This window comes from Eublepharis macularius, chromosome 11 (genome assembly GCF_028583425.1).
Source record: "Eublepharis macularius isolate TG4126 chromosome 11, MPM_Emac_v1.0, whole genome shotgun sequence".
Taxonomy (NCBI): domain Eukaryota; kingdom Metazoa; phylum Chordata; class Lepidosauria; order Squamata; family Eublepharidae; genus Eublepharis; species Eublepharis macularius.
The window spans coordinates 90118587-90146360 of record NC_072800.1 but is presented as its reverse complement, the minus strand read 5'-3'; the positions used below and the strand labels follow the sequence as shown (position 1 = coordinate 90146360).

At 46.3% G+C, this 27774-nt stretch overlaps 1 protein-coding gene across 1 annotated transcript; it reads left to right on the top strand.

The window, feature by feature from the left end:
- The first annotated feature begins 306 nt into the window (after window positions 1-306).
- Window positions 307-27774, top strand: HHATL (hedgehog acyltransferase like). The gene is made up of 12 exons (XM_054991701.1): window positions 307-553; window positions 6932-7073; window positions 8391-8458; window positions 11332-11445; window positions 13323-13517; window positions 15928-16137; window positions 19276-19447; window positions 20968-21112; window positions 21779-21814; window positions 23247-23448; window positions 25776-25917; window positions 27472-27774. The coding sequence occupies exons 2-12, from the start codon at window positions 6968-6970 to the stop codon at window positions 27591-27593; spliced, it is 1512 nt and encodes a 503-aa protein (XP_054847676.1). The 5' UTR covers window positions 307-553; window positions 6932-6967; the 3' UTR covers window positions 27594-27774.

Genomic DNA, 27774 nt, shown 5'->3' with positions numbered 1-27774 from the left:
CATCCACACGTCCTGAGAGGCAGGCAGCTCCAGCAAACGTGTTGTTCCAAGATGCCATTTGATACCACTGACCCAGAAGCCAGAGGGGAACGCAGCACTGTCCAGATAGAGATGTTGCGAGCGAACTGATCCCCAGATTGCACGGTGCCAGTTGGACGCCCCAGGGCAGCTGGCTTCCCCTGCGCCTCTGTCGTTGCCCTCAATTAACTTTGGCTGCGGCTGCCGGTGCTGCTGCCCGTGGGTTGTCTTCGGCAGCTGCTTTGACGGGCAGCTGCTGGACCGTCCCCCCTCTCTGCAGTGCTGCTCCAAAATAAAAATATCTGCAGCCTTTGGCTCTCTGCTAAACTCACACCAGGGACCTACCCAGGAGGGATACCCGCTGGCCAATGACTTCTAAGAGCCTCGGGGACAGGTGCCTTGTCTTCATGTCTTTATAAAGTTTGGACTGCCCCGGTCCCCGAAGAGAGATCACTCCCTGGGACCCCCCTCAAACCCCAGCTCCCCCTTAAGCCTGAGGCCGGCTGGTGCTGAACTCTGCCAACTGTTTCTCAAGGTCAGTGAAAGGGAAGTGCACGTTACTGAGGGTGGGTGAACTTCTTGCCCTGGAAAATGAACTAAGTTTCCCCCACGACCACCTTTCTTTCTCTTTACAACTTGGCTACGGTGCTTTTGAGTGGGACGTGCCGCCAAGTAGAATTGCATCTGCATTGAGTTGGCAGAAGAAGATACCTTTCTTGTAGAAGACCAAAAGGATCTTCGCTCGGAGCCACTCGCCTCTGGCGAAAGCATTAATCCTCAATTGCATGCGTGTCCCAGTAGCGCAGCTCTGAACCGTCTCTGGCATACCATGTGCAGGTGTACTGCAGCAAACAAGAGAGAAAAACGGGGAGCTTTCCCAAAGGCTCACATCTATGACTTTTTCTGCATTTGGGGTAATGGTGTCTGAAGGCTCCTGCCCCAGAGAAAAGGAGCCCCTGTGCTATCATATTGCACCATTGCTGCAGATAGAGCACTCGCTAAGCTAAAATTGGAAAGCACGGCTGCTTTGCAGCTGATTTGGAGCCCCCCTTCCTCCCCTGTCTCTCAACAGCTTCAGTGGCGCTGCCTTTTGCTTTTTAAGTGCTTTGCACCATTAACTTTCTCCCTGCCTCGGGGTCAGCAACTCAACTCTCCTGAAAAATGCTCCAACTAAAGCAGGCCTGAGCAAAGTTTAGCTAGGAGCATTTTCTTTAGAAGGCATGGGGAGGGGGGAGATCTTGGTTGTAAGGGTGCCTAGAACACAACAATCCAGCCAGAAGGAAAGCACAGTGAAACAGCAGCATTGATTTCTGTGGGAAAGAGCTGAGTGCTCTTGGCTCTCTCCTACTGTACGCTCTTCCGCCGTGCTGGCTGTCTCCCATTGAAATTCATGGGAGGTAGATTTCCAGGGGTGAAGCTGTCGTGACTGGCACAGGAACAGTGCCAGTGAAAATATTGGCAGCCCCCAGAACTAATTATTTGAGGGCGACACACAAAAGCCTTCTTTAAGTGTATGGTCGCACTGGTAAAACCAAAGAACTCACCTGTGGAACTCTGCACTTGCAAGAGTCTCCTTTGTACTTGGCTGATACCTGGGCCAAACAGTTCTACAGCATGCATAGCAGCCTAGGTTGAACAATATCCTGCAGGTGTATACAGTTCCCCCCCCCCCCTGCCTCTGGTGGGTTGTTTTGCTGTGCTGGTGTCCCATTTAAATTGGCCCCGAGACTTTAGCTTTTTGAAATTTGCTCGTAAGGCAAATAACTGCTAAATGTGGAATAAACAAACATTCCTTCTTTGGCCTTAAATTCAGGAAATTAATTCTTTGGTTCTATGAAAAGAATCAGAGCACTTTTTGAACCTGCTGTCTGTTGAATTGGTATGGTTTCTGGGCCCTGAGATAAAGGGGGCGGAGTGTGGGAACTAAGGGGTGGGGCTAGACAGATCATGGGTAGAGCTTGTTGATACAGGGAGGGCTTAGTGTTGGGCACAGGCGATGGCATCCAGTTGGTAAGAGGACAGAGCCTGCTAGGACCTGGCACCTAAAGTCCTTATCTCACCAAGCAGAAAAATGCTAGATTCCCATGATTTCGGCCCCTCACCCTGATATTTTAGTCCTTCCCTGGAGACCCCAAGAAAGGTGCTGAAACCTGAAAATTATAGGTCATACACCAAGATTTATTTTATTTATTTGTTTTATTTACTTTAGATTTTTATTCCACCCTCTCCATGGGTGGGCTCGGGGCAGATTACCGCAAGGTTAAAAACACATTGTATAATTTATACACCATAAAACTGTAAAAACATTTTAAAACATCCAACAACATAACATACAAAAACAGTATAATAAAGAGATGGCAGCAGTCAATGTTTGTTAATTAAAAAGCTGGATGACAGACAGCCCTAATAGGGAGGGGTCAGATCTTTCACTTCTCTTTTCGGTTGGTGGGGGTCTAGCCCAGCCTCAACCAAATGCCTGGTGGAACATCTCTGATTTCAGGCCCAGTGAAACGATAGCAAGTCCTGCCGGGCCCTGGTCTCAATAGAGTTCCACCAGGTCGGAGCCAGGAGCAAAAAGGCACTAGCTGTGGTTTAGGCCAGGTGGGCCTCCCTTGGGCCAAGGACCACCAATAGTGTTCCTTAAAGGGAGAGCTCACTAAATGTTGGTGGCTTTTCCCCTTGACTCCAAACTAGACATGGGCACGAACAGAAAAATAACCCCGAACATGGTGTTCGTTGTTTGTTGCCATCCACGAACAACGAACAACAAACATTGATGAACATGATCCTGTTCACGAACATGTTAACTGTTCATTGTTCATGGGGGCCAGCAGGCTCTCCTCCAGCCATCAAGATCCCTACTGCACCATTCCCAGAAACCCTACCTGAGCAGGCAGCAGGAAAGGTACCAATAATAAATAATAGCTTGGCCCCAGAGCCTGGCAGCAAGGGGTAGATCCCTACCGCATCACTCCCAGAAACCCTACCTGAGCAGGCAGCAGGAAAGGTACCAATAATAAATAATAGCTTGGCCCCAGAGCCTGGCAGCAGCCCTGGAACCTGAAGGGGTAGATCCCTATCCCACCTCACACAAAGAAAATTCAAGCTCCAATGCACTCACCCTGTCTCTCTAACAGCAGCTGTCTCTCCCTGAAAGCCAGAGCTGGGAGCCCTCCTCCCCCCCCTGGTCTTTTTCTCTTGTAATAAATTTGGAGTTCCAGTCCACACTTGGAAGGAAGACCTGCCTATCAAGCTAAATTGGGCTTAGATTGGGGTTTCCAGGGCAACAGCAGGAGTTCAGACAGAGTTCAGACAATCCCTGCCTGAGTTGCCATGGGAATTGATTGCAGGTGCCAGACTGTCCGGCTTGACGAACAGCAACGAAGGAGGCTTGCAACGACCACCTGTTCGTTTAGAATGGGGCCTCACGAACAGCTTGTTTGCGAACATCAGATTGGGCTGTTCGTGGCTTTTTTTAGTTTGTATTGCTGTTCATGCCCATCTCTACTCCAGAATCAAAAAGAGTCCAGTAGCACCTTTAAGACTAACCAATTTTATTGTAGCATAAGCTTTCGAGAATCAAGTTCTCTTCGTCAGATGCATGGTACCATGCATCTGACGAAGAGAACTTGATTCTCGAAAGCTTATGCTACAATAAAATTGGTTAGTCTTAAAGGTGCTACTGGACTCTTTTTGATTTTGCTACCACAGACTAACACGACTAACTCCTCTGCATCTACTCCAGAAGTCTCCGTTTTCAAAACCATTGCAGGCTGTTTGGCTTCTGTTTTTTCAGTGCCTTTTCTGGAAACCCACTTTCCTGTGGTCCCAGAAAAGGTACTGAAAAATGGAAGTCAAATAGCCTGCAACCGTTTTGAAAGCAGAGACATTTGGAGCCAAGGGGAAAAGCCGCCAGCATTTGGTGAGTGGGCCGTCACTTTGAGGATGTGTGGAAAGGGCCACAATTCAGTCTTGTGGATCCTCCACCTTAAGTAGTGAAACTCTGACACACACATCCTTCTCACCTCTCTAAGGGCCCCGAAACATACAAGGTGAACAAGGCCTTGAGATCAGAGCTCTGTTTTCCAGCAAGATTCATCATAACAGATACTTGGAGATCCAATTCAGATCAGGACTCCAGGGTGGAAGGAGAAAGGGTTAACCTTCACTCATCAAAACCAACCTTGCTTTGGTGCTGTTAGCTATGGACAGGGAAAAAAGACAGGCCCTGCTTCTTGTCCCCCCACACTTCCTTTCCCAGATTAAAAACAGTGCAGTGTGTATTGTGTATGTGTGTCTGTTTTAACTAGCAAAACCAGGCAGGATGGAAGGAGCCGTGATCCAAATTTATCTGTGCAGCAGCTGCTACTTTTTTTTTTAATGCAGGGGAAATCCAAGTCCGAATCTCCCTCATCCTAAATGCCCCTGGTTCAGGACTCAGGTGTTTAAAAAAGGAGAGCCCCCTCAGTCAGGGATCAGGTGGGCTTCCTGGAGTTTTTTTTGTAATCCATACCAGCTCACTGTAGGGTGGCCAACAACCTGGAGAGGAAAAATATATCCTGCCCCATCAACGGAGGCTTCATATGTGGAAATGGGTGAGACTTTTTGTGCCATGGAAGTAAATACCACCTGGGAAACGACATCCCAGTAAGCCGCTATTAAGGGGGCAAAACATTATTTTCCCAGGTTGTGGGCCACCCTACATCTTTGGCAAATGTCCACAAAGGGAAGATAACTGCCCGGCTCGGGTGTGGTGTTGTGAAGTTGCAGATAAAGAACTCAGAGGTGATAAGGGGGGGGGGGTTCTTCTGCCAGAAGAATGCAGTTGTGGGTTATACAAGATATCTGCAAGAGCCAGCAATGAACTCTACTGGGAGTGTGTGGCTGACAATCCACACTGTGTTTCAGGTAAAACACTCTCTCTTGCTGTCTCACAATTAGCAGCATATCCGTAGGTTGCCTGCTCTTTTTCCCTGGCTCTGCTCCTACGCCTTTAACAGCAGCCTAACGCTTATCAAACAGGTGAAAACAATGATTTGTCTTTCAGCCAAGGAAAAACTTCAGTTGGCAAACTTCTGCTTGTCCGATTGCTGATAAAAACAGAGGGATGTGTCTGGGGGGGGGGAGCAACTTTGTGTATTCAAATACAATATTGCATTTAATGGGGCAATGTTAGCAATCCTTCTAAGCATTGGATGGGTTATATACTAGTGGGGGAAAAGAAGAGTGATGGAAGAAAAAATCCAGAGGTTGGCCTGTGTGCATGTCACAGAATAGATTTTTACCACAATGGACTTTCGACCCAGTTGTGTACTAGTTTTTCCTCTATGCTCATGTATGTATACAAAATCCGCCTAGTGTAGGCTTAGCATTCCCCCTGTTTGGAGCAGGGGATCTCCTGTCCCTGACTAGGGCTCAGTTGGCTGGTGGGGGGGTGGAACGGGGGGGGGGGTCATTGTCAGAATCCCAACATGCTGACGTCACTGCCCCATGTACCCAGAAGTGACATCAGTATGTGGTCAGAGGACATCAGGAATGCCCTGGCATTTGGGGGAAACTGTGCTTAACCATAGAGTTTTCCCCAAATGCTAGAGTGTTCCCAACATCCCCCTGGAACATCCTGACATCACTCTGGGGTGCACGGAGAGTGACCTCAGCATATCAAGATGCTGACAATGTCCCCCCCCCCCCCGCATTCCTTCCATTTTTTCTCCCTACTCATCAGTTGAGCTCCTCCACAACCTTTTAAGCGCCCCCCCCTCCCTTGCAGGGCTGGATCTAGGGTTGCCGGCTCCCAGGGCAACCCAAGTCCAATCCCTCACGGGTGCGCACTGTGCGTGCATGCTCCCGGCACTGCGGGATGATGTCATTTCTGTGACGTCATCACACAGGGTGGAGTTTGCCGCCCGTGCAGTGCGCTGGCAGAGACAGCGTGCGGGGCTGGGAAGCCGCCCGCGCCATTCGCCTCCGCACAGGACAGGGGGCGGCTGGCTGCCCTTTGTCCTGTGGGGCAGGTGAATGGTGCAGGTGGCCTCGCAGCCCCCCGCATTGCCTTTTGCCTGACCCGCAGGATAGGGGGCGCCTGGCTGCCCCCAGTCCTGCGGGGCAGGCGAATGGCGCGGGCAGCCTCGCAGCCCCCCGCGCTGCCTTTTGCCTGCCCTGCAGGACAGGGGGCGCACAGCAAGCCAGCTGCCCCCTGTCCTGTGGGGCAGATGAAAGGCAGCACAGGGGGCTGGGAGGCTGCCCGCGCTGCTGCCCACATGTTCCTGGCAGCTGGCAGCTGCTCCCGGTGCCCCCTCCCTGGCGATGCTGGGGGCAGACTACCCCCCTGCCCCCCTCGATCTGGCCCTGCTCCTTTGCAGGTTGCTGGGCGGGACCTGGCAACATTAGCCTACTTAACCTATCCATAAAAGGTTATGCCGCTATAAACCTGTTTAAAGTGCCGCAAGACTCCTTTTTAACTGTGTTGATAAAGAGAATCTGCTGTTACTCAGAATATGTAATAATCTTTCTTGGGGGAACTGGTTTGGCTGCTTTTCTCTTTGATACAGGGTGCAGCCATTTTACTGCTACATATAGTGACCTTGACTCTTCGTCAAGGAATTGTGGAGACGGTAGATTGTGAACAGTCAGGATGGCATACCTAAAGGATTCTTGGCACCCTCACGAAGCAACAGTTCCCAGAATCCTTTGATTTCAAGCCAGATATGTGACAGGCAGGAATCTAACAGGGGCTGCGTTCTCCAGCAAGAGAACACAGTGATGCAAACAGAACAGTCTGTGTCATGCATTTATTAAGGGCACAAAAACGATGCCCGTGGCATGGGTTCAGAGCACAAAATAATTTGTATGAATCCCACCATGATAACCTACTAACAAGGCACTGACATGTTTCCCCTTTTTCTCTTTGCAGATCTCAAATCAGTGCTTGTGCTGGTGACACTGCGAAATGGGCATCAAAGCTGCTCTGCCCGTTTATGAGCTAGGATTGTATGCTCTTGTGGTGTTGTGTGCCATTGTTTATAGCGGGCATGACATCTTTGAAACCTCTCAAGGTAACTGAGTTAGAAGGGAGCGACGCTTTGTGTGCATCAGGACAAGAATGGAACAGGGATCCCCCCCACAAATGTGGAATCTTACAAATGTGGTCCGTTGCAGAGAAGGGGCTCTGGATTTTGCAGTTTTAAATATCAACAGTTTGTTCTGAGCCTGCCAGCAGGCCACACCCCTTAGGGACAGTTTAGGGCTGCCGTGCTAATCTGGAAATATCTTCCCTCGTTGAGCCCTGGGTTTAGGTTCGATTTATCCCTGGGATAATGGGATGATTCTTTGGACTTTGATGGGTTCTGTGTCCAAGTTACAGGATTCCAGGCAGTGTCGCCGGCTTCTCTTAGAGTTATTTATTTACTTATTTTGTTCAGCTTAGACCCCGCAAATGGGCTCAGGGTGGCTTCCAACAGTTAAAAATACAAGATGTACAGTTAAAAACAGGATATAAAGTTAAAGAAGATATACAATTCCAACAGGATATACAGTTAAAAATAACCACATTGGTCCAGATAATATGAAAAAGCTACAAGTGACACCAGACACGTGTTTTTTAACGTGTCGGGGATAGTTTTACTGGAAACTGTAGCTTTCAAAGAGTGTTTTCAAAGACATCTGCACGGGATCACTGGGGGAGAGGAAATTCTCGTGAGAAGATTCTATCTTCTGTGTTTTTTGCACTACATTTCGCGATGTTTCAGAACCAAGTAAGTAGTGTGAAAAGGGCCGAACTTGGCAATTGTTTTCTTGCAGTCTCAATGGAGAGATGAACGATCAGCTCTTCCCCTCCCCTCCCCTGCAAAGTTCCTCTCCCCCAGAGATCCTGCGCAGCTTTAGTTTTGAAAACTCTCTTTGAAAACTATAGTTCCCAAGTAAAGTTGCATACCCAACACGTTAAAAAACACACGTCTGGCATCACTTGTAGCTTAGCTTTTAGTCGTGGCTGTTTCATCGTCAAATCTTTTTCAACGTCCTGATCTTGGATCCTGCAGTAAATCTCCACCGACAGAAGGGATTCTTGGCAGGAGAACAGGATCCGCTTGCTTCCCCAACCTGCTGCAGCCCAAAATGTTGCTTCTGGGGGACCGGGGAAGCCAGAAGTTTGCAGCAGGTGGTGTTGTCAATGAAAAATGCCCCCTTCCATTAATCAAAATTTCTGCAGTTTCCAACCCAAATTCTGCCATCCGTAGATCCACCAGTCTTGATGCCACTTCTTATGTGATATGTCATCTGTAGATAATTCATATATCTTTTCCCTCTTAACCATTGACCAAGCTTCCATGGCGTCGCCAAGCTTCCTGATAGCCACACACCTTCTCTTTCAGGCAGTGTGAACCGAAAAACCTTCCGAGAGAACATAAAACCAGGATGGCATTACTTTGGCAGAAAGATGGTGAGTGATGCAAGGCTTGCCACTCTTTCGACAAATTGTGTTAAGAGGGCTCGGGTAAAGCTAGAGGGGAAATGAATGTTTGCAAATATTCAACTTTTGCTAATATTCTCTGTGGTCTGCCAAGCTTTGAGGAAGGGAAGAAGCCCAGGAGGCGAGGATTTGGGAGACTGTAATCCTTAGGTCAGGGAGCCCCGTGGCGCAGAGTGGTAAGCTGCAGTACTGCAGCCCAAGCGCTGCTTATGACCTGAGTTTGATCCCGACGGAAACCGGGTTCAGGTAGCCGGCTCAAGGTTGACTCAGCCTTCCATCCTTCTGAGGTCAGTAAAATGAGTACCCAGTTTCCTGGGGGTAAAGTGTAGATGACTGGAGAAGGCAATGGCAAAACCACCTCGTAAAAAGTCTGCCAAGAAAACATTGAGATGCAATGTCTCTCCCCACCCCACCCCCATGGGTCAGTAATGACTCGGTGCTTGCACAGGGAACAACCTTTGCCTTTTTAATTCTTAGGTCATGTCAAATTCTAGCAGCAGTCCATCAAACGCAAGCAGATATATATGCATGTAATCAATGCCAATATAATTTAGAAGTACCACAAATTTTATAGTGAATGTCTTTGGATGGGAAAAGACCAGGGTTTTGTTTTTTAGTTTTTAAAATTCCTTTATTGTTGCGATTGCAATAGATAATTCAATTTACAAGAATAACAAGACAATATAGTAATCGAATATAACAGTGTGCTAGAAGAAATTAAAATTGAAGATAGAATATACTACAATTACGTCAGAAGGAGCAGCTGGGGGACATAGGAGGGTGATAGAATGTCATGTTTGCTGAGGTAAGTCAGCAGCGGAAACCAGTGTGTGAATTTGGCTTGGGAGTCCTCAGTATCAGATTGTTTCAGACCAATTCCAGTTTTGACAGCCTCCATTGGTTGAGAACTGAGCCTTCGATCACCTCTCTTCATTTCCATCCGACTCAAGGAATTGTGCAGTGGCACAGAGGCTAGGGCGGTGGCGTCTGTCCTTCTGCCTTGCAGCAGTCTTTGAGGATTGGAATTCTCCTAGAATTAGAACTGATCTCCAGGCCACAGAGATCAGTTCCCCTGGAGAAAATGGCTAATTTTGAGGGGTGGATTCTATGGAATTATACGCAGCTGACATCTCTCCCCTCCCTCAACCCCACTGTTCTCAGGCACCACCCTAGGGTTACCATAGATCCAGAGGAGTTAGCTGTGTTACTCTGTAGTTGCAAAATAGTAAAGAGTCCAGTAGTGCCTTTAAGACTAACCAACTTCATTGTAGCATAAGCTTTCGAGAACCACAGCTCTCTTCGTCAGATGCATCTGACAATGCATCTGACAAAGAGAGCTGTGGTTCTCAAAAGCTTATGCTACAATAAAGTTTCATTTGACGACGAGAGCTGTGGTTCTCGAAAGCTTATGCTCCAATAAAGTTGCATCTGACGAAGAGAACTGTGGTTCTCAAAAGCTTATGCTACAATAAAGTTGCATCTGATGAACAGAGCTGTGGTTCTCAAAAGCCTATGCTACAGTAAAGTTGCATCTGACGAAGAGAGCTGTGGTTCTCGAAAGCTTGTGCTTTGAAATGCATCTGATGAAGAGAACTGTGGTTCTCAAAAGCTAATGCTACAATAAAGTTGCATTTGATGAAGAGAGCTGTGGTTCTTGAAAGCTTATGCTACAATAAAGTTGCATTTGATGAAGAGAACTGTGGTTCTCGAAAGCTTATGCTACAGTAAAGTTGGTTAGTTTTAAAGGTGCTACTGGACTCTTTACTATTTTGCACGTACCCATAGGCTCCTGGTGGGAGGGGGCACCCAGTACTCACTGGAGGCATGACCTTCAGGAAGTGATGTCATTGCTCTGGCTACAGGAGCACTCCCACGAAGCCTGGAAGCAAGTGATGTCGTCGCACCCCACCGGAAGGTCACCCACTGCATACTTGCTGGGGTTACCTGCCAGTAGGAGGTGATTGCTGGGCAGCTTGCCCCCTCCTGCCATTTGCCAGTAATCAGTGGGCAACAGGGCAAATCCCCAGAGATTGCCCACCACTGGCAATCATCTGGGAACCCTACGCCACCCTCAAATCTCAAGGAATTTCCTAAGCCAAAGTTGGCAACTCTCGGAGAGATAAGAAAAGACTCTGTGTTCTGTCCAGTTTCACTTGATTCGGCTAAGCTTTCAATAAAGCGGGGGGTTATGCCTAAAAGGCATCCCAGAAAATGTGGGGAGTTTCCAAGGAATTTGAAGGGTGAGAAAGGGGGCACCACGGAGGGGTTTGAGAGCCAGTGCCAAGCATTGCTGGCAGCAAAGGGGAAAGACTGATTCATGTCAGAGAGCAAATGGAAGGCCGTCCAAGGGGCTGATGGTGGGTCAACTGGAGGAGGTAGGGGCCTTGGCCCAGCACCTACCAGCACATGGGAGCAGCAGAGCAGCAAGAAAGTGGCAGGCCACAGAGGACTAAGAAGCTTAGGAAGCTAGTGGAGGAGGGGTGACACATGGTAGGTACCGAAAGGACCACCTCTTCCCATACTGTCCAGCCCACCAGTTAAGATTTGCCTCTCAAGCCCTGTTCTCTGTGTCCCCACCTTCATAGGTGAAGTGGGTGGCAACTAGAGACGGGGCATTTTCTGTGGTGGCACCTCACCTTTGGAATGCCCTCCCCCTTGAGGCTTACCAGGCACTGACTTTACTTTCTTTTAGGCACCTGTCCAAAACACTTTTTACCCAGACTTTTAATCAGGGCCTTTTATCTTACCCACTTTTTAACGGCCCCCAAATCTCCAGGAATTTCTCAACCTGGAGCTGGCAACCATTATCTGAACTTCTAAGTGACATGGTTCTGTTCTTGCAGGACACCGCCGATTTCGAATGGGCCATCTGGTTCACTTCGTTCAGAAACTTCATCATCTTTGCCCTGTCGGGTCACGTTCTGTTTGCCAAGATCTGCTCCATGACAGCTCCTCAGGTAAGCAACTTCTCCACTGTATTAGCAGCAACAGGCAGCCAGCCCTTCAACTAGCAGCATTAAGGGAATGGCGCCCCCTGCTGACTGACTTAAAAAATATAAAAACCTCATATAAAATGTGATATTCAGTGTAGGGTTGCCGGGCAGTGCATGGCAACTGATGGGCTGGGCTGTGGATGGGGATATGAGCAGGGGACAGAACAGGCTGTACTATCATGTCACTTCTGGTAAAAAAAAAATAGTGACAGAGGTAGCTCTGGTAAAAAAAATGGAAGTGAAATAGGTGGCTCTAGGAATCTACTATAGAGTTTCCAGTGATTCCTAGAGCTAACAACAATAACATTCAATTTATTTGCCACTCTTCAGGACAACTTAATGCCCACTCAGAGTGGTTTACAAAGTGTGTGACTGACCCAAGATCACCCAGCTGGTTTCAAGCAGAGGAGTGGGGAATCAAACCCAGCTCTCCAGATTAGAGCCCCATCACGCTTAACCACTACACCAAACTGTCTATCCTATATCACTAGCTACCTATGTCACTTTCAGTTTTTGTCACTTTGCATGCAGAAGGTCCGTTGTTCGATCCCCACCATAACCTGTTACAAGGATCAGGTAGGATATGATGTGAAAGACATATGCTGCCAATCAAACTAGACAATACTGGCCTTGTCAGCCCATGAGAAGGCTGCTTCATGTATTCACAGTGCTAAGATTTTCTTATAAGAACCTCATATCTATCTAGTCCAGAATCCTATTCCTTGCAGTGATCAACCAGATATCTCAGCAGGATCACAGAAGAAGCACCAAAGATTTATCCCATTGCTGCCCCCCACCCTTGGGCATTTAGAGGTATGTCATCTCTGAATGTGGAGGTTTGGCTTTAGCCATCATGGCTCATAGCCAAGGTGGGAACTCTGTGCCAAGAATTTGTCTGATCCTCTCGTAAATCCATCCAAGCCTCACCATACCCCATGGCAGTTCCATAAGTTAACTATGCACGATGTGAAGAAGGACATCTGTCTGTCCAGAATCCACTGTCCATCAATTTCAATGAGTCCCCCCAAGTTCTAATACTTGGGGACGGGGAGAAAAAGTTATCTTTCCACTTTCTCCATGCCTTGCATAATTTTATAAACCTCTACCATGTCCCCACCTGTAGAAGTCTTCTCTCTAAACTGAAAACGAAAATTTCATTGTCCGTTTCGTCGGGGCAGTTTTAACCCAGGAACCTGAAAACCGTGATCTGTGAATGACCTTTTTATTTAAAAACAGCTTAGAATAAACAAAAAAAATCACAAAAAGACAGAGATACACAGAGAGATACGTAGAAATATACATGTACAGAAAGTTCCACAGCTGTAGACCCGTATCTCTGTCATCCTAACAAGCTGACAGAACGTAAAGTGCCGTACACGTTCTCAGCACACGTTAAATAACTTTTACAAACAAAAGACGTAAAGATAGTGATAACTCTCATGGTGACTTTATCTCTCTCTCTTTTTTAATGATTTTATTTAAAAGGAGAACTAGAGTGTGGACAGTATTACAGTAACAATAAGGATAGTAAATCATGCACAATTACGGTGACTTTATCTCTTGAGCTCAGATCCAAACTGTGAGTTCACTCTTCCTGGTTTTATCTAACCACACTCTTTATTTGATTAGAACTCTATGTCTCTTGTTTAAGACAGAAAATGAAATTTGTGATCTCTGGTGTCATATGTGACAAGCATTCTTCAGGACAAAGAAAATTACATGATACAGAAATTAAGAGATTACTATAAGGCTGGCCACATCAATTTCGAAGAACAGAATGCCTTGAAGATGGCAAATGACTGGTCGAGGCGTGCAGATTAACTGTCCTTTTCTGTCCTCAGCACCGGTCCGTGGTTTACATGGTGTACGGGCTCCTGGCTGTGGTGGGCACGATGGGGGGCACCTACTTGATGATCATTCTCGCGCACTGTACGGTGCTCTACACCATTGCACTAGTTAAGCAGAGGTGGCTCTGCTTCGTAGCTGGCCTTTGCAGCTTGGCCTCCTTCAAGGTGGAGCCGTTCAGCACTTGGCAGGTATGTGCACAGACCTGAGCCGTTTTCACACATCTTTACCGTTGCGCAAAATCACACAAAACTCACAGAGCGACGGTGTCTTCGTGATGCGATTTCCCATCATGATTCCGTTTCATGACGCAATGATGTCAGAAATTGCACCATGAAGAGGGCGTCATTCCATGATTTTTGCACAATTCAGTGCAACGGTAAAGATGTGTGAAAATGTCCCTGAATTAGTGACGATAATCTCTTTCAGGGGCCAGGCTAAAACATTCTTTTAAATTAGGGATTAATCTTTAGACTGAGAGCCAAGCTACAAGTGATGTCTGACACAGGTTGGACACTTGTCAGCTTCCCTCAATTTTGATGGGAAATGTAGGCGTCCTGGTTTTACAGCTTGGCTCTCCATTACAGCTGCAAGACCAGGATGCCTACATTTCCCATCAAAACTTGAGGGAAGCTGACAAATGTCCAACATGTGTCAGGCATCACTTGTAGCTTGGCTCTGACTTTCACAGCCTGTAGCCTGTTTTATGAGCCTCTTTCTGAGATGTTAAATGTTTCACACTGTATTTGTGCTGAAGGCAAGATTTTTAAAACTGTTGTCTTAATAGTTGGTTAATTTTAAACTACTTTTATCTGTTAGGTCTGTTTGTATTGCCCTCACATGTCATGGAAGGAGAACCCATCACTGCTTATGCTCTTTTGCAAGAGTGCATGAAAAGAAGTGCAGGGGAGAATTCCCTAGCCAGGGGAATGAACAGGCTTGGGTGTCTGAGACCCTGGCAGTTTCACTGCCTCAAATGACAAAAGGCCCTAAAACAGCCAGGTAGCAGGTAGAAATTTTTTTTTATATAAAAATTTTTATTGGTGAGTACATAAAATATTACACAAATTCCCCATCTTACCTAAATTATATCAACCCCCACCCTTCCCCCCCTCCTTATAGACTTCCAACAGCTTTCCAACCCTTAGCCCATCTTATTATTTAAATTACTCTTAACTATAATTTTTCTAAATCTTATATATATTATATCACTTATTCTAAGCATATTCAAATTCTTCTATATCTCCAGTTTACTGATGTATCTAATCTACATCTCCCTGTTTAACCTATCTATTTTTAATACATTCTTCTTGATACTAATATTAGCTTAGATTGATTAATAACTAAATTTCCCCGTTAATGGTAAAGTTACTTCTCTCTCCCCTTTATAAAATCACACATTAATAATTCTCAAACTGCCACAGTCCTCCTTTCACATCCCATTTTTTTTCTAGATATTGTTTCAATTTCCCCCAGTCTGCAATATATTCTCCTGGATCCAGATCTTTCAGTTTTCTTGTCATTTTGTCCATTTCTGCCATGTACAACAATTTGTAAATCCAATCTTCTATAGTTGGTATTTCTTGCACTTTCCATTTCTGCGCGTACAAAAGTCTTGCAGGTAGCAGGTAGAAATTAATCAGCCAAAGAGTCTCCCTACATAAGACATCTGACACGTGAAGAACACGTGTTGGGAGATACAATGTTAGCTGGGACGTTTAGTTTAAAGAGACAGAGCAGATGGCAGGGTAAAGGCTTTGCTAAACACTGGGGCTGTGTGTGAAGGGGCTGTGAAATGCCAGAAGGGAAACTTCAGCCCATTAGAACCGCTCCAGGTCCAAGCTCAGCTCTGGAAGGCAGCTCCAGCCCATTTCTATTCCTCGCTGGCCTCTGTGAGACTGGAGGGGTGAAATTGACAGAGACTTTAGGGAAGCGAAGATGAAATTGACAAACCCTCTGAGGAGCGATCTCTGCTGGCTCTGTCTTTTAAAACTATGCTTCCCAGCTAACACTGCATCATGTGCTGAGGCATCTCACATAGAGAGACTCTGAGTCTTCCTTCCTGCCCATTGTCCAAGGGGGACAATTTGCCGTCTTGGCCATTTCCACACGGCTTACCTTGTTCTGGAAAACAGCAAAATCTTGCATGAAATCTCGCGAGAAGACGCTGTTATCGCACGAAATCGTGCAAGAAGATGCTGTTATCGCACAAAATCGTGCAAGAAGACGCTGTTATTACACAAAATCGTGCGAGAAGACGCTGTTATCTCACGAGAAGATACGATAACAGCGTCTTCTCGCGAGATTTCGCTCGAGATTTCGCTGTTTTCCTGAACAAGGTAAGCCGTGTGGAAACGGCCCTTGTCTAGCAGCCCACAGCTGAGGTCAGATCAGAAGAATGGGAATGTGTAGTAAGAATCAGGCATTTGCCGGGTTAATGGTGGGGAGAGGGGAATCCATGCTTAAAAGTTAAAGCTGAAATCAGGGATATTAGAAGGAAATGCACTCCAGGTGAGGTGAAGAGGTATCCTTAGCTGCCAATGGGGCTCTGAAACCAACTTTTTTCCTCGGTATATGTGGTAACTATTCTCTTTTGTCTAGAATGGGTTTGTAACAGGAACTTTTGATCTTCAAGATGTCCTCTTTTACGGAGGAACCGGCTTCAGCGTCATGCGTTGCATGAGTTTCGCTCTGGAGAACTGCGACAGGAAGGAAGGGAACTTCTCCATCTTTGCCCTGCTGAAATACAATTTCTACCTCCCCTTCTTTTTCTTCGGACCCATCATGACTTTTGACCGATTCCATGACCAGGTGAGTGCGTGCCTCCGTGAACAAGCGTGGGAAGCGATAAGAATATATTACCTGTGACATTTGTACATGCGCTCTGCCTGCTGTGACGGGTGGGGTCTCCCCAGTCTGTTGCTTTTTTAATTGATGGCTTTAACTCATATTCCGCCTCCTCAAGAATTTGAGGGGCAGATATCGACAATATTTAAAACCAACAATAAAATCATAAATAACAGACTGTTCAGTTCAACAAAACATCACCCTAAATGGCAGTTATACTTTCTTAACCTCAACCAACACACCCCACGGGGAGGAGGAAGGTAACCAGATGAACAAGGTGAACCAACCGATGGGAACCGGAGCAGAGGGGTTACATTACCCCCCCCCTCAACAGGAAATCAACCAGAAGGCTCGTCCCTGCCCCATCCTCAGCCACATGCCTGGCGGAACGTCTCTGACTTGCAAGTCCGGCGAAAGGATGATAAATCATTCTCAGCTCAGGTCTCAGCAGAAAGAGAGTTCCACCAGGCTGGTGCCAGGAAAAAGAAGGCCCTGGCTCTAGTTGATGCCAGGTGAACCTCCCTGGGGCCAGGGACCACCAGCAGCTGTTTATCAGCTGATCAAAGCGTCCTCCAGGGCACATAGGGGGAGAGGTGGTTGTCTAGCGGAGCCACATTAAGCCCATTGCCTACATTGGTTCGGGCTTCTAAGTTCTTACAGGCCCAGTTTTGGCCTGACACCCTGGGAGCAGAATGTGCAGCTCAGGTAACCCCCCGGACAGTGGTCCGCAGATATGCTGGTCCCACTCCACTGAGGGCTTTACAGATTAAAACCAAAACCATGAATCTTGAATTTGGTGTCTGCCACACCGCGGATAAAGTCACAGGTGCCCTCCTACCAGATATTTTTAAAAGAGGACATTTAAATTTGTCCCTCAAAGTTCTTAAACAGTAACCCCCTTCACCTTTCTTTAGTGATTTGGCATTGCCATTATAGCATTTGACAGAGCCTCCAGCGATTTGCACACAGCATTTCACTTTTTCCACTTTTTGTATCTGACGAAGGGAGCTTTGGCCCTCGAAAGCTCATACCCTGGAAATCTAGTTGGTCTTTAAGGTGCCACTGGGCTCCAACCTTGCTCTAGCATTTCACCAACACCCCATAGGGGAGGCCCTGATTTAAGCAGGCAGCAAACAGAAGAGGTTGCCAAACATAGAAGCCTTCTAGTCAAAATGGGATTTTAATCCAGCTAGGATCAGCTGTTCCTGACTGCTTGTGCCAAGGTATTGACTTTCTGGCTGGAAGCCACAACCGATTTACTCTCAAGAAAGCCTCTTCAAAATCACTCTGCAACAAATCAGGCTGTGGGTGGTGGGAAGTAACACAAGTTCTGAGAGGTGGAAAAATCTGGGGCACAGCTGGGAGAGGCTTTACTGCATCTCTGTTTACAAAGCTCTCCATAAACAACGTTATGCTGGGCTTTTGGTCAAGGTGAGTAGGACTCGCCCTACTCTGACGGGATGGCAAGTGTCAATCGTGCCCTTCTAGCCACAATTCAGGGAGCTGTTTTGACCAGGATTGCCCGCTCCCACCTGCTACCCCCCGCCACCACTCACCTAGCTGGCAGGGAGGAAAGGTGGAGAAACAGACCTGCTGGGGCAGCGTGATGACATCACTTCCAGGAAGTGATGTCATCACATAGGTCCCCAGAGTGCTCCCATGCTGTCCTGGCAGTGGCAGACCTCCATTTTTGGGACCCTGAAGCTTGAATTCTTATGGGGGCTCCTTCTCAACTAGCAACAATAGGGCAACATCCAACAAGATCCAAAGGGCCCTGCTGCCCTCGCAAGAACCTCAAGGCCCAAATGATGGAGAATGGGGTGGTGGGGTGGAGTTCTTGAAAATGGGCCATACAGTGAGCCCCTTAGAACTATTAAGCCGTGCACCAACAAAGGATTCGAGGATCCAGTTGCCAAAATGTAGGCTATGAATAGATTCTGGTGAGCTGGGGGCATATATGGGGTGGGGGCACAGAAAAAGTTAGAAAGGCATAAGCCTCACATATGATGACATAAAGCAACCAAACCTTTGGTGATATCAACAAAATCTTGCAGATTACAATTAAAGTGGTTTCTCAAGTCTCTTGTGACAAACCACCCTGAAACTCTGAAATTCTCTGAAGCGCTTCTGGCCAGTTCACTGCTGTTATGGCAAGCTGGTAGGAGAGCCAGGAATTCAATGAATTAAGATGAAAAATCAATAACAAAATTAGTATTTATAAGACACATTCTAGTGTTCAAAACATTTCGCATGGACAAGCTTCTCAGAAACCTTGCAACAGCCCTGCGAGGTTGGCCAGTTTTAATCATTCCCTCATATTTTAGATGAGGTATGCCTTGACCAAGGCTACATAGTAAGTTAGTTGTTGTAGATCTTCCGGGCTGTATGGCCATGGTCTTGGCATTGTAGTTCCTGACGTTTTGCCAGCAGCTGTGACTGGCATCTTCAGAGGTGTAGCACCAAAAGACAGAGATCTCTCAGTGTCAAAACACTGAGAGATCTCTGTCTTTCGGTGCTACACCTCTGAAGATGCCAGCCACAGCTGCTGGCGAAACGTCAGGAACTACAATGCCAAGACCACAGCAATACAGCCCGGAAAACCCACAACAACCATCGTTCTCCGGCCGTGAAAGCCTTCGACAATATATCACCACAGAGTAAGTTTGTGGCAGAGGAGAGATCTGAATGGGGGGCTCTTTAGTGAAGCCGTTTCCCACTCTTTGTTCATGTGGTCTGAGTTCTGGTTGGACAAATCAGGAGATCCCTGCCAGCAGCCCAATGGGCAGCTGATTACTCCATGAACGGGGCAGAAAGAGCTGGCGAGAAGGGTTGGCCGACCCTCTGCTTGCCTCCTGCTTCAGCCTTCAGAACCCAGGTGCTGGTCCTACCGTTGCGAACACCCATGGTGGTAATGCCCGGGGAGATTTATTAAAACTGTGGTCTGGGCTGGGGCCAAGCTGCTGCCGTTCCTTAAGGTTAACATTAGCTCATGAACCTTCACTCTTTCCTTCTGATGACCTTTGGCCAGACAGGTGCCGTAGCGCAGTCCACGGACCCTGAATGTCACGTGCCCCTTTCACCTCTTTGTCTGTCTGGCCACAGGTAAACGCCAGCGAGCTGCAGCGTAAACAACACGAGATGTGGTACATCCGTCTCCACGCTCTCGTCCACCTTGCAGCCATTGTGGCCGTGGATGTCTTTTTCCATTTCTTCTATATCCTGACCATTCCTTCGGACATGAAGTTTGTGAACCGCCTCTCAGACTGGGCATTGGGTAAGCAGTCACATCTGAACGCAGGCGCATTTGATTTCTTTCCCACCACGATCCACTCCCTGAAATTTCATAAATTGCTTTCATAAGCGATGCTTCAGAACGTTTACTCTGGAAAACTACCTGCAGCCCTATATATCTGAACAAAGGGCAAAGTACGGTTGAGAGATTCACCTTTTATCTTCTTTTTAAACCATTCCTTCTAGTCCTCATGGTAAAACTGAAAACCAGGGCTCATTTTGAGGGAGAACGTACAGGAACGCAGTTCCAGCAGTTCCCCAAAGAGGTCACATGACAGGTGGCCCCGCCCACCTGACTCTCAGCCATTTTGGGCCTGTTTTGGCCTGGATTGAGGCCGAAACAGCCCAGATCGGGCCTCTGACGGGTGGTGGATCATTCTCCCACTCAGCAGCGGCCCGATCCTGACCATTTTGGGCCCAATTTTGGCCCTGAATGGCCAGGATTGGATCCAAAACAGCCAAGATAGGTGATGTCAAGGGTGTGTGGCATATGCAAATCAGTTATGCTAATGACACACTTCCAGTGATGTCAAGGGGCATGGCATATGCTAATGAGTTATGCTAATGAGTTCCTCCAGCTCTTTTTCTACGAAATGACCCCTGCTGAAAACACACATATAACACCAAATTGATGCAAATAAACTGGAAGGCATAAAAGAATACATTTCTAGGGACGCATGCACAGAGGCCAGTACAGCAGAGGAAAGGTTTGCAAGATATGAAGAAGATACTGTTCTTTGTTCCCTGCCTACAGACATTTAACATTGCTGCGGCCCCTTTGAGCCTGTGGTAACTGCAGTTCTCAGCACTGTTTTGGCTGCTCTGCTGATGACTGGGTTAGTTGTACACGACAGCACCATGCGCTGAATTGAGACCAGATTGGCTTTTGGCCCTCCTGGTGCAACCACCCCAAAAGCAGAATTTTCAGTCAGATGCTGAAAGTTCTGAACAACAAAGGTATCTGTTGTCACAACCCCTGTGCATTCAATAAAGAGGGAAAAGTGAGAAGTCTGAAATGAACGTTTTACTACTGGGCATTCAAGACATACAATATAAAAATAAAAATAGATGTTCCATCTTGGCTGCTGCCAGAAAACCAGAATAAACAGATAATGGAGATTGTGGAAGCCAGTCCATGTCAAACTTCAAGCCAGTAAAGGAAGATCCTCTGGCCTCCTTGATGCCCCTCTAATCTGGCATTTAACCTGGATTGGGGTGGGTGGGGGTGAAGAGTGCCCTCAAGTCACAGCTGACTTATGGCGACCCCTGGAATGGTTTTCATGGCAAGAGACTAACAGAGGTGGTTTGCCATTGCCTGCCTCTTCAGTCCTCGTCTTCATTGGAGGTTTCCCGTCCAAGTACTAACCAAGGCCAACCCTGCTTAGTTTCTGAGATCTGACAAGATCAGGCTCACCTGGGCTGACCAGGTCAGGGCAACCTGGATTGACACATCTCATAAAATGACGCCATTGTTTCCCCACCCCTCCCTTTCTTATCTAACAGCTGGCCTGGCTTACTCCAACCTGGTGTACGACTGGGTCAAAGCTGCAGTGATGTTTGGGGTCGTCAACACAATTGCCAGACTCGATCACCTGGACCCACCTCAGCCTCCAAAATGCATCACCATGCTCTATGTCTTTGCGGAAACGTGAGTGCCCGCCCAAGTGTTGATGGACTACAGAATTATGGTGACAAGAGCTCCATCACCCACATAAGATATTGTGTATGTAGAGGGAGGCCTGATGTGTGGGAATTATCAGATCAGCGGAGCAAACTTTACACGATAAAAGTTTCAGTGGTCGGTGTTTGTAGCTGGGGTGTTTGAACATCCCCTGGTTGGGCTCATGGTCTGTTCGCTGGTTGCAAGGAACTGATTTTTCAACAGACTGTTCATCTGTTTGTGAACCTGTTTGTGGCTGTTCAGCAGGTTACTTCAACTATTTCTTCTTAACAGTGCAGTACAGGATTTTACAGTGCAGTACACTGTGTTTTATGAATGTTGTTAGCTGCCCTGAGCCCATTTGTGAGAGAGCAGGGTATAAATCAAATCAAATCAATAAATAAATATATAAAGTCTTACATTACATTCAGTGCATTCACAGAGTGAAGCATGTGAATTAAACACTACATTTGTCCAGTTTTATTTTTAAAGTGAGTACACATTAGCCCTTTCTTACAAAAAGCTGTACATAAACTTACTGTAACCTGAGAACAAGGATACTGTGTCAATGCCAGGAAGAGAGTCAGGACCCAGGACCAACTAATGAAAAAAGCCTTGATTATTTTTTAAAAAATATTCATCCGTGTCTTGCAGGCACTTCGACAGAGGAATTAACGACTGGCTTTGCAAGTAAGGCTCCTCCTCAATGTTCCTTCCCTTTTCTTGGGGGGTCTCTGGGAAGCATCTAGTTCTCAGACCAAACAGATACTGGACCTAAATGGCTTCTGATAGGGTTGCCAGGCCAGGCCAGTGGGAAATGAGGTGGGGCAGAGTTATGGGGGGAGGGTAGTTGTCAGTGACGGCATGATATCACTTCCAGGATAAATAGAAGTGACATCACTCCTGTCTAGGAATCTCTAGAAATTCTATGGTCCTACCATAGAGTTTCTGCCAATTCCTAGAAAGGTATGATGTCACCAATCACCATTTAAAAATTGTTCTTTCTCCTGCTGGCCACAGGAGTGACTCCACCATTGGAGTCCATTAGAATTTGGTGACTCTGCTAAATTTTACAACTGTGGGAAAACACCCCCACATTTTATCTAAAGTTTCTAACGTTTTTTGTGAGCGTCTCTATAGAATACGTGAAAACGCTCAACACAAGTGCATGCAAGAACACACCCAAGTCTACATGCATAAAAACACTAGGGCTAGTCCTACCTCTGTACAGATTCTCCCCCTGGCCAAGCCACATATTGTACACTTCTGAAGCCACTTTGCTCTCTTGGGAACTCTGAGAGACTTCCAGTCTGTGGTCTATCTTTCCTGTAAATTACGTTTCCACGTCTTTCCTAGCATGATTTCCTGCCAGGGTTGATGAGAATCATAGTTTGAAGCCCTACTGCTCTCATTAGCCCCAGAAAGCCCATCAAATCTGAGCATGCACCAAAAGGGGCCATTGTCCACCTGACTATACGATGACAAATGGCGCCAACTGCACAGATGCAAACACACTCAAAATATGGCTTGTTTTATATTTAAGTTTTAAGTTTGACAGCATGTTAGAAATAGTTCTATTTTGTTTGGTAGAAGTCAGAAGCATTTCCCCCAACATGTAGTCATTAATCCTCAGGCAATTAAGTTGTAGAAAAGATAAAACCTATGATTTATTGCGGTAGATTCCATTCACAGCAACATCTTGAAGTAGAAAGAGAGTCCTCGTCTAAAGAGTCACTTCCTTATACTGTGGCCGCCTTGTGCGGCATCAAGACTGGATGTGGATGTGTGGATGAGGCCTTCATGGCAAGAGATTTGAAAAATACTTTCTTTGGAAGGCCATGAGGCAAGAAAAAGGATCCCCCAAGGGAAACAGAGAAAGAAGAAGAGTCAGGGGGTGTTCCTACCTTAGACAAAGAGAAACAACTTACTTAATCAAGAGAGTAATGCATACAGAAAGACATGCAGTGCCCCCCAGCGTCCAAGGCATGCTGAGTCGCCTATTGCAACATGCAGGCTGCTCAGTTCAAGAGAAAATGGGAATTGCAAGCAGGGTCAATTTATTTTTTGAGCATATTCTTCGCAAGGATCTCGGTATCTCTGCTTTTATGTTTTTGACTCCCAGATATGTCTACGATTATATTGGTGAGAACCATGACAACATCTTGAAGGAACTCATGGCTACCGTCTCCACTTTTGCCATCACCACCCTCTGGCTCGGTCCCTGTGACATTGTTTACATTTGGTCCTTTTGCAACTGCTTTGGCCTCAATTTTGAACTCTGGGTTCAGCAGTTCTTTCAAATGAAGACGTTTGCTGAGAAGGAGGTGAGATACGCACCCTCGACACACTTTCAGTCTTGTAGGATCTGTCAGGATTAAGGAACTGTTTCACTCTGGGTCACTCTACACGTTACTTCTTTTACGAGTTCTCCCTGGAGCCACATTGGGAAGAAGGTCCAGAGGAGTTAGCCGTGTTAGTCTGAGTAAAGTTAGTAAAGAGTCCAGTAGCACCTTTAAGACTAACCAACTTTACTGTAGCATAAGCTTTCGAGAACCACAGTTCTCTTCATTAGATGCAACTTTATAGTAGCATAAGATTTTGAGAACCACAGCTCTCTAACGATGCATCTAACGAAGAGAGCTGTGGTTCTCGAAAGCTTATGCTACAATAAAGTTGCATCTGACGAAGAGAGCTGTGGTTCTCGAAAGCTTATGCTACAATAAAGTTGCATCTGATGAAGAGAGCTGTGGTTCTCGAAAGCTTATGCTACAATAAAGTTGCATCTGACGAAGAGAGCTGTGGTTCTCGAAAGCTTATGCTACAATAAAGTTGCATCTGATGAAGAGAGCTGTGGTTCTCGAAAGCTTATGCTACAATAAAGTTGCATCTGACGAAGAGAGCTGTGGTTCTCGAAAGCTTATGCTACAATAAAGTTGCATCTGATGAAGAGAGCTGTGGTTCTCGAAAGCTTATGCTACAATAAAGTTGCATCTGACGAAGAGAGCTGTGGTTCTCGAAAGCTTATGCTACAATAAAGTTGCATCTGACGAAGAGAGCTGTGGTTCTCGAAAGCTTATGCTACAATAAAGTTGCATCTGACGAAGAGAGCTGTGGTTCTCGAAAGCTTATGCTACAATAAAGTTGCATCTGACAAAGAGAGCTGTGGTTCTCGAAAGCTTATGCTACAATAAAGTTGCATCTGACGAAGAGAGCTGTGGTTCTCGAAAGCTTATGCTACAATAAAGTTGCATCTGACAAAGAGAGCTGTGGTTCTCGAAAGCTTATGCTACAATAAAGTTGCATCTGACGAAGAGAGCTGTGGTTCTTGAAAGCTTATGCTACAATAAAGTTGGTTTGTCTTAAAGGTGCTACTGGACTCTTTACCATTAGGAAGAAAAGTGAGGTAAATAAATAACAAATAAATAAACTGGCGTTCAGAATTTCAGAGGTTCCATTGAGTCTACTAGAGGAATGTACTGATTTAGTTCATTTCTATGGTGCCTTTTTATCCCTTTAAAAAAAAAACAGAAATTCCTAAAATTATCTAACCATTTAAAAAAGTTAAGACGTGAAGCTGCCGTATACTGAGCCAGAGCATTTGCCCATCAATATATTGTGCACCTTGCTTGGCAGTGGCTCTCCAGGGTATCAGGTAAGGTTGCCAACCAACAGGTTGGGGGCCTGGAGATCTCCTGGAATTACAACTGATCTCCAGGTGACAGCGATCAGTTCCTCTGGAGAAAAGGGCTACTTTGGAAGGTGGGCTCTATGGCAGAATACCCCACCAAGGTATCTTCCCTCTCCAGGTTCTTCCCCTCAAATCACCAGGAATTTTCCAGCCCAGAGTTGGCAACCCTATAAAGTCAAGGTCTTTCATATCACATATTATCTGGTCCTTTTAATTGAAGATGCTGGGACTTACATGGAAGTCTGGGGCTCTGCCACGGAGCCATATTTCCTCCCCTCCACATTGTTATAGAAATTATCCATGAGATGGAAATACATCAGGGCGTGGCCATTGTCTGTTGTATGACAATTAAAAGTTATTTCTGGCTGTGGGGATTCTCGTTGTCCAACAGAATGAGTCCAGGACTATCCAAAAGTTTTGAGAATTCTATCTATCTATCTATCTATCTATCTATCTATCTATCTATCTATCTATCTATCTATCTATCTATCTATCTATCTATCTATCTATCTATCTATCTATCTATCTATCTATCTATCTATCTATCTATAGTCTGCCTTTCTCACTGAGACTCAAGGCGGATTACGCAGTGTGAGATTTGTACAGTCAATTTCAAGGACATTTCCATAAACAATGCCATAGGGTAAACAGAGACAAGTTTAAAAGACATAGCGTTAGCAAGAATCCAATACAGAGTAGAAAAAATACTGAAGCAGAACATAATTAATTCTAGGACTAACATTAGACAACATGGAGCACTGGTGGAACACAGGAGTACATATTTAAAGCAGCAGATAATATGTAAGGGAATATAGTGATGGAGTCTACGGTCCCTAACTCATTGGCGAAGCATCTGAGACCCCATCCCTACAATACAGCCCTCCCATTTGAGTAAAAAGCCTTTTTGAATAGTTCGGTTTCGCAACTCTTCCCCCTCCTGTTTTGTGCTTCTTTTCTGGGCAGGCCAAGATGTCGGAAGCAATGTCCCGGCGGATCAGAGGTTTCTTCGGAGCAGCCAATTTTTGGGCCATCGTCCTCTACAACATTCTTGCCCTTAACAGCTTGGATTTCGCCATCCTTGTTGCTCGGAGAATTCTCCAAATAGGTAACGTTCCTCTGCACCCCCTTCATTTGACCAGCCCCTTGGGATGGCTGTGAAGTACTTTTCCTAAAGGCATACTGAGCTGGTTACTCAAATACCAAATCTGCAGAAGAGCTACAGACAAGACGTGAACTGGTTTCTTGAAATTAGCATCAGAAATTCCTCCTTGATGCCTCCTCTTCACTTCCTATGAACCACCCACGCTTCTCCTATTCCCCCATCATTAATCTCTGTTGAAGGGATTTTTTTTAAATGGTGATGTCAGAGACATCCTTGACCATTTTCTTTTGGTATTCAGACCTGGTGCCCTTTCAGTCTATCCATTTCTCTTGTTGGGTATTCGGAGTTTGCTTATTTCTTTGATATAGTTTATGTGCAAATGAGGCACACGTAATATTGAAAAACAGCACACATTTTTGTAGGGAGAAAAGAACATGCACAAAAATAAAAACTCCAGGTTCGATTTGTGCCTATTGCAAAACCCAAATGGAGATTTTCAGGAAAACCAGCAGATGAGGAATTCAAAAGTATCCCTCGTTTTCACCAGTCCCATTGCATCCTTGATATCTTCCACTTGTCCTCTTATCCCTTAATCTTAGGCCACAACCCGTTTAATCCTTCCTCCAAGGAGTTCAGAGTGGCATACATGGGTCTCCCATAGGATTGTCAGCTGGGAGCATTTGGGGAATGGCAACATTTCGGAGAGGGCAGAGACTGGGGTAAATGATGTTTTGGTATCAATGACACTCTAGGAATTTCCCCAATGTCTATGGTAACAACCATAGAGATTAGGGGAATTTTCAGAGTATAGCAGATGCTATGAGGTCCGCCCCCTTTTTGCTCTTACTGTTCCATTGAGTGAGGGCAGCTGCTGGAGCATGTGAGCTGGAGGTTGCCCAGTGCAGTGAAAAAGCTGGTTCACCCTACACTCTCCTCCTGTGTTTTATCCTTACAACAACCCTGTGAGGTAGAGCCAAGCTACAAGTGATGCCTGACACAGGTTGGACACTTGTCAGCTTCCCTCAAGTTTTGATGGGAAATGTAGGTGCCCTGGTCTTACAACTTGGCTCTCCATTTAATTGAAGTTTACAGACCCCCCCCCCCACACACACACTCAGCAGAGAGGAAGGGTGGTGCCTGGCGAGATCCTGACGCCTGCACTCCCCTCCCAACCGCATGTTCTCCCTCCCCATAGACTGCCGCTCTGTAAACTTCAATTAAATGGAGAGCCAAGCTGCAAGACCAGGACGCCTACATTTCCCATCAAAACTTGAGGGAAGCTGACAAGTGTCCAACCTGTGTCAGGCGTCACTTGTAGCTTGGCTCATAGTGTGTGAAAGTGGGACAGGCCCAAGTGCATCCTGTCACTGAGAAAGAATTATTGGCCCACATTTCCTAAGTTCCAGAGATCTGCAGCTCTTGGGGTTCCCTGGAGAGAGAGAATAATCATTGAACTACTTTAAGCCTGCGTCTAGATCTCTCTCAAGAGCACCCTGTGAAATCTCACACCACATACTGAGGCTTGGCTGACCGTATCTCCTTCCCTGTCGGTCTCAGGTTTCCCGCTCAGCACTTTCTCCATCTGGTTCATCACATACTGTGGCGTGCAGCTGATCAAGGAGAGAGAACGATTCCTAGCCATCCGGGAGGAGAAAGAAGGCAAGGAAAAGGGCGAGTAATGGAGAGAGGGAAGCCTGCCTCCAAGATGGCCGCCGTCACTCAGGGCCCTTACAGGAGGGCAAAGCCCAAGACCCCCGAGCGCTCTGTCCCCTGCCACAAAGCCATACGTCAGCCATGTACAAAAGTCACCTGTGTAATAATATCCTTCTCCCATTTAAATAAAAAAATATTTTCTATTAA